The following is a 7529-nucleotide window of genomic DNA, read 5'->3' as shown; positions in this document are numbered from 1 at the left end:
AATATTAATTTAAGGAGTATTGCTACACTCACCAAATTTATTTATCAAATACTTTTTACTAATTTTTTTTATTTTGTTTACCAAATAATAACTTTACAATGTTTTATTTATGAAAATACTTCTTAGTCAAATACTTACTAACTTTAATACATGTCTGATTCACACTCCACTCAACGGGTGACAAAGACAATACAACACTCACTCTATCCGATGCATTTCGCTAATTTTTTTTTTCTTTTATATTGTTCATCAAATGATATTACAATGTTTTATTTAGGAAAATACATTGTAGCCAGACATTTTAACTAACTTTATGGATGTTTGATTCATACTCCACCCAACAGGTAACAAGACAATACTACACTCACTCTCTCTGATATAGAGGTGTCAAACGGATGGAGTCTGCACAAGCGCGACAAGATTAAAAAAGGCACAACATGGCACGATACGAGTAAATGGGCAAGGTCGGGCCAAGTTTTTTGCCCATTAGGCACTGCAAGGCACAAGCACAGTGTCACACCCCAAACTCTAGGTATGCGGTAGAGACACCTACCTCGAGTGCCCTAAGAAATTAATACTAATAAACTAGTATTAATTCCCAAGATACTCAAGGTGGGTTAAGCCTTCTTGTTTAAATAGACTATGTTGGATCAGAGTACCCATTGCACAATAGGATCTTTTAAGAAAATTATATGATCAAAATAAATAGATAAAATCAACCAACCCACTAGGGTTGAATAGTTAAATCAACACCCAAAAAGGGAATTACCAAAGTATAGACAAAACTCAAATAAGTTTACAAACTGATTAAAATTTGAAAAATCTTAAAGATAATTGTTTAAACAAGTTTCCAAGGGAAATAAACATAAGATAACCCATGTAGGGCAGGAATGGTTGCAAGACAAATTCCAACGCTGCACACCTCTCAATCAAGATATTCTCCAAGAGGCAAATCTGCATAAGCAATAGAAAAGAAAACAAGACAAAGAAAGTAGGGGGTAAGCATCACATACAATCATAGCTTCCCTCAGGGGACCCTACTAGGTTTGAAAGCCTTTAAAACCTTTTCCAGTTAAAGATGGTTTTCCAAAACACTAAAATATTTCCACAAAATATTTGAACACTTCAGCTGCAGCAGTATATGAGAAACATGCATAAAAACCCACAAATAACAAATACTTAGGTGGTCGATACACATTAAGTACTACTACGATCAACCATAATCAAAGAAATAGCTACCATAGTGAGAGTAACATGGTCAACAGAGATAGGAACTCTCAATTGAATAACCATACCACCTGCCACCTATAAGTTATGAGCATCTGCTTCGCACAGGCACACATTGCAACGCAATGCCTTAGTTAGGCCCTTCACAACTTTAATGATAACCCTTCTAGAAGATTTAGGGATTTGAACCCAATGTTACTTTTGTAACCCTTACTCTCAAACTCATCATAATAAACATAATCATAATATAGCAAGTTATAACCATTTTAAAATTACACATACATATACACACACAAAGTCTATAATCAGGAATGTAGGATAAACCTCACTTTCTGGAGTCCAATGCTCTTCACGTATTCTCTTCCACAACCAACGCACGTGCACGGTTCTATCTTGGCAATTTGGAACCAACACCTTGGCAACTAGTCAAATCAGCAACCTTAACCTCTTAATAATTTGGGCAACTGGGTAATTGGGAAATCCAAGAAAAGCATTTTTCGAAAAGAGAAAACAAATTCTCAGTTAGGGGACGGTAATAAAGAAGGGAGATGATATGACCTTTCTTTTTGTCACACGTTGCTAGTGCAGCGGTTCTTGCTTTCCCATGGGTGTTTTCAATTGGGAATCTATTTTGAATAATGATATTTTGGTTTAATCATTTTGTAAATAAATGTGGGTTTTACTTATACTTTAGTAATTTTCTTTTCTGGGGTGTTGATTTAACTATTCCACCCTAGCTGGTTGGTTAATCTTTATCTACTTACTTATTTTGATCTTATTATTATTTCTTTAAAAGATCATGTTGTGTAATGAATACTATGATCTAACCCGGTCCATTTAAACTAAAAAGGCTCAATCTTTTTTGGGTGTCTTAGAAAATTAATGTCGGTTTATTGGTATTAATTCCTCAGAATATTCATGAAAGGTGCCTTTGCCACATATCCGAGGTTCGAGGTGTGACATGAGCTGACATTTTTTTCTTGAGCATTCAAATGCTCTTTATTGGGCATTTGAACATCCAATGAAATTTTTGGACAATTACAACTTGTAATTGGGCAATAGTTTCAATCATATCTTTCATTTTGTTAAAATCTTTTTATTCTTTGGACTTGTGTGTGTATTATTTTCTTATAGTTGTATATTTACATGCTGGAAGTAACATGTTAAAAAAAAAAAACCATGCAAGTCATTTTTGCAAAAAAAAAAAAAAAGGTGACTATTTTAATTGTGGGTTGCAACTAATGAACAATGTGTTGAAACTATCAAATAGTTTCAAGCAAATGTTCGAAATTTTGCGTAGAGCATTTGAATGTTCAACTTAAAAGTGGACTAAATTATCATGTTTTTCAACTTGTGACTTGTTTGATCATGTTTTTCAATGTGTTGTAAGTTTTGTCACAACATACTTTTTATTTTTTGTTAAGGTCAAGTCCTCAGTAAATGACACACTATTAGGGATGAATCCACTAAAGGACAAGGGTGGTCGCCTAACCACCCACCTGCCGAAAAACTATTGCAAAAATTGCTGGTTTGACCCCCGGAATGACCACCTGCAAGCACGCCCATAACATGTTCGACAAAATGTCTGAATGATTTGACCTTCTGGAATAAAATTTTTGAATCCGTCACTGACACTATTAGTTTGGGACCAAACATCAAGTCATGAGGTGAAATTCCTATATAAGTATTCCTATATAAGTAACTTCTCAACAATCATGCATTGGTGTGGCTACTATGCAATCACACTAGAGTTGAAAAATGTTTGAAATTTATAATGGTTCAGAGGTAAAGATTTAGACCCAATCTAAAGTATAGAGATTATAGCATTAATAAATTACAAAAAAAGTAAGATGTAACCATTAGTCAATCACAATAGTGTGCTTGTCGTAAAAGGATGAGATTTTTTTTTTGTTTGTAAACTTCTTTCAATTTGGGCCAATTTTAAGTTTGAGTTTTCAAATGATGGTAAGCAAATTTTAAATGATTGTGTAAGTTTTGGCATACAAATGCTCTACAAAAATATAAATGGAGTGCAATATCAAGTGACATATTGATGTGGTGTTACCAATTTATTCAAATGATAACATGTTTACAATTGAAGGGTAATCGTTTAGAGTTTTTTTTTGTCCGGAGAGTTTAGAGTTTTAAATATTAATAATTATATATATATATTATCATTTGAGTAGATTATTAATACACCACAGTGTTAGGCTACACAATAATCTCTCTAAAAAAAAGACTATTATTAATGCATCTAAAATATTTGAAAAATATCTCATCAAAATAAAAAAGTTGAAGAATATGCAAATCCAATTACTATTTTTATCAAAATCCAAAGTCCAAGGCTCAAGCAAGCAAAGAGACATCACAGTTCCAATGGTTGAAAGCTATAACCCGAATATCCCGCTAATGGATTCAAATCTGCTCCGAAAAGCAAACCCATTTATATTCGGACCAACCCATCTGAGCAAAACCCAGAAATGCCGCCATTCTCTCTTTCCACTCTCTCTCCCAACGAATTCTCGGAGACTCCTCTTCATGCGGAAATGTGGCAGTAGTAGCAGCGGACCTCGAAACGACGTCGCTTTCGACGAGGCGGCTTACGAGGCCGAGCGGCTCAGCCTTGACGCCAAGGCTCGGCAAACGATGGCTGAGACCTCGAAGATTGAGACCCAAAGCGGGCCTACCGAAGACCCGAAAGCTTGGAAATGGGTCATCCGGAAGAGAATTTGGGACATGATGGAGGCCCGGAACATAGCCCAGAACCCGCGGCCTGTTCACCACCGCATCCCCAACTTCGTTGGAGCCTCGACTGCTGCGGATGAAGTAAAAGCACTTTTTCACTTTCTCTTTCTTTTTCTGTTTTATTTTGTTTGGTTGTCAAGAAATTAAGAATATTGTTTTATTTTTTCAATTATGTGGATTTGGGCAGTTGGGTGGGTTGGAAGTGTTCCGGGTCGGAAATTGCGTGAAGGTTAACCCGGATTCACCGCAGAAGCAAGTCAGGTTTCTCACTCTCTCGGGTCAGTTTTAACATTTACGTACTCATTGAGTTATTGGTTGTTGTTGTTGTTGTTTTTTTTTTTTTTTTCTTGGGTGAAGGTTAACATTTGCGTATGTATTTTGTTTTGATCAATAACTGCCGTCGTCCATGAGATTGAGTGCCATGATTGCCGTCTATTTGACTGGCAAAATTTACGTATTTATTGAATGTGTTATTTTATTTTATTTTCTTGGGTGAGAACTTGTGGATTGTTAACATAATTATGACTAGTCTGTTACTATAAAAACATGCACAGGAAATGCAGGTTTAATATTACGTAGTTACAGTTAGAAGTTGAAGTAGGGTGGATAAATTGATTTTTTTTAGTAAAATATTACATCTTTTTCATTTTATTGTTGTATCCCTGTTTAATTCATATATCATATTATCACATTATAACCATTCTGTTACAGTGTGATTCTGGCTTTCATGAAACTCAGCAGTTCTGGATTTATCAAATTTTCAAAAATTTCATGAAACTCAGAAGTTCTGGCTTGATATAATAGTATAGATACATTTTGGAAGGTTATAGTAGGAATGTGATGGTATAAATATCTATACACTTTGATCCCCACATTCTCCCACCTTCTCTTTCTAAGCATCCTGCATCACATTACCAAAGAAAAGGAAAGCATCCTTCATCACATTCCTACTATAACCTTCTATGATCTATCTAGATAGATATTATGTGGAGTTTATTATAAAATTATATGTTTGCCGTTTGAATTAGTTCGAAAAAAGATGTAAATAACTGGTAGATTTTAATGGGTTTGGAACTTGCATCTTATAGCCAAAAGTACATTTGGAATCAGTGTGAAAGTGGACACTATGATAGACATATGCCTAGCAAAAGTGGATGATATGTTACCATATTATCACAAAACCTGATGAAAATTGTTATTATTTTCATGAGCACAATAGCTAATTGGGTGGTTATTATTTCTATCAAAACTGGATGATATGATAAGCACAATGTTTGAATCAAAGCACCATGAAGGACGGTTGTACAAATGCATTTTGAGTTGCATTTCATGAAAATTAAAAAATTGTTTCAGCGTACACCAGGAACAGCTAGTGGCTACTATTGTTTACTTCTAAATCCAATTTCAGACCCTTGATCTTGTGCAGGTGGGAAGAAGTTGTTAACTCCTCAACCCCGTTTAAGGACTGGGTTTTTCTCCATGCTTGAATCTCATATGTTGACTCCTAGTACCATCAAAGAGGCTTGTACCTCTGTCGGGGTCGCTAAGTATGGGCGGCCGATTGGATTAGACGAGAAAATCAAGGTTGATCTTATTGTCATCGGCTCTGTTGCTGTTGATCCAAGGACAGGTGCTCGACTTGGCAAGGGTGAGGTAATCTTTATACAGAAATGCATAGAAAGGCACACCCTTGGGATAAGAGGCTTTAGTATTACGGAAAAGAATTTTTTGTTCTAGCTCTTTACCGTCAGTGCTGTTTGCATGATTTAGATTGTTTTGTGAAAGCATGTTATATGATTGCTTACTTACTCTTTCACTTCCACAATCACTATACAGTGAATGTGTTTGTTTGTCCTGGGCACCTTGTTATACTAACTTAAAGTATTTTGGTTCTGTTCTTAATGTCAGCGTGCTTTATCTTACTCTAATGAAATGGATGATGTTTTCTTATCAAAAACACAAATGTATAAGGATTCAAACCTTGAATTCTAGATAAAAGTTTGGTTAGCATGTTAAATGCCATTAACCTTTGTATGGAGTATGAACCGTAGAAGGTTTTATATATAAAGTTTGAGCTTGGTCAGTTTGAAATTTTGTCTTGGGTAATGTCATGATATTGACATATTGTAATAATAATTATGATGAGTTTGGTAAAACTCTATGTTTTTTCTTTAATTCTGTTTCTTTAAGTGTGCAGGGATTTGCGGAACTTGAATATGGGATGCTGCGGTACATGGGAGCCATTGATGACTCTACACCAGTAGTCACCACTGGTAAGTGTTGTTTCTTTGCTTCCTAACTTCATGTTTCTTCTACCTGGTATAATGCATATTCAATAAGGATTTAGTTTTTAAGCTTGCACATATATTCCATCATTTGAGCAAGGAGCATGAAGAGGTCGCAATTGAACTTGATTGTTCTTGTTTTAAATATTTGTTATCCTTATTCTCATTTTGGTTTTTTCTCTTCTTCCCAATATTACTTTACACGTTGCTTTAGTAAAGTACTTTCATTCACTGAACTACTCTAAAGAAATTGGTACAACTTTGGTTAATTTTTCTGTTTACATCCAATGTGACATGTGAACTTTCTTGCAGTGCATGACAGTCAATTGGTAGATGATATTCCAACTGAGAAGCTGTTAATCCATGACGTACCAGTTGACATCATATGCACACCAACCCAGGTCATTTTTACCAACACATCAATTCCAAAGCCTCAAGGTTGGTGAACTTCTGCAATTTGTTTCATTTTTTTTATTTTTCTAGAAAGTAAGTTTCCTTGAAGATTTAGTTGAGTACACACTTTAAATTTCATTAGGGGTTTTAATTTTCAAAAGTAGAGAAGGCAATCCAAGGGCTGGTTGGGTTAGAATTCTAGATAATAGACTTGTTATGTTCATTTGGTTTTCCACTTCCTCTTCCTCAGGAAATCCACCTTTGACATTTATACCGTTTCATGACGGGATGATATTATGATACCATCTGCCTTTTCTACAGTTCCCCGATGATATTTTTTATACCAATATTTCTTTGACTATAGGGATTTACTGGGACAAATTGTCTCCTGAGAAGCTGGGGCAAATTAGAATACTTCGAGAGCTCAAGAGTAGGATTGAACGGGAGACTGGACAAAAACTTCCATGTGGTCCATCGGAGAAACTGCCTCCTACAGCTCGACGAAGGAACTAATTCTTGTTAGATCTTTAAAGAAAATAATAAGGTTCGGCAACAAGAAGGAAGAAGGAACACAAAGATTTGAAATTTATGTAGACGTGGTTTGTAGACTTTTTAGTTACCTTGATTTTACGTTTTTCCTTTTTATTCAAATTTTTCTAGCCATGTTCTTTGATCATACTTAAGTTTAATGTATAGTTCGATGTATAGATGATTTATCTGTTGTGTGCTAATATAGGCTCCTTAGTCCATTCCTCGATCCTTTTACGTGTACTTCAGAAACGAATTGCACCCACGAAAGGAAAAGTATATCTATATGACCATATAAATTCTTGTTTCATTCCAGCTACTTGGTATTGATTGAATGAATCATCCAGAAAC

The 7529-nt window shown here is 35.1% G+C and overlaps 1 protein-coding gene across 1 annotated transcript; it reads left to right on the top strand.

Annotated features, from left to right (window-relative positions):
- Positions 1-3498: 3498 nt before the first annotated feature.
- Positions 3499-7177, top strand: COG0212 (NagB/RpiA/CoA transferase-like superfamily protein). Its single transcript, XM_086254499.1, has 6 exons — positions 3499-4053; positions 4160-4250; positions 5399-5625; positions 6170-6245; positions 6570-6695; positions 7015-7177. Exons 1-6 carry the CDS (start codon positions 3529-3531, stop codon positions 7161-7163), a joined length of 1194 nt encoding a protein of 397 aa, XP_086110625.1. The 5' UTR covers positions 3499-3528; the 3' UTR covers positions 7164-7177.
- Positions 7178-7529: the final 352 nt, after the last annotated feature.

This window comes from Dryas octopetala, chromosome 8 (assembly GCF_963921425.1).
Source record: "Dryas octopetala chromosome 8, drDryOcto1.1, whole genome shotgun sequence".
Taxonomy (NCBI): domain Eukaryota; kingdom Viridiplantae; phylum Streptophyta; class Magnoliopsida; order Rosales; family Rosaceae; genus Dryas; species Dryas octopetala.
This window is presented reverse-complemented; position numbering and strand designations above follow the sequence as displayed.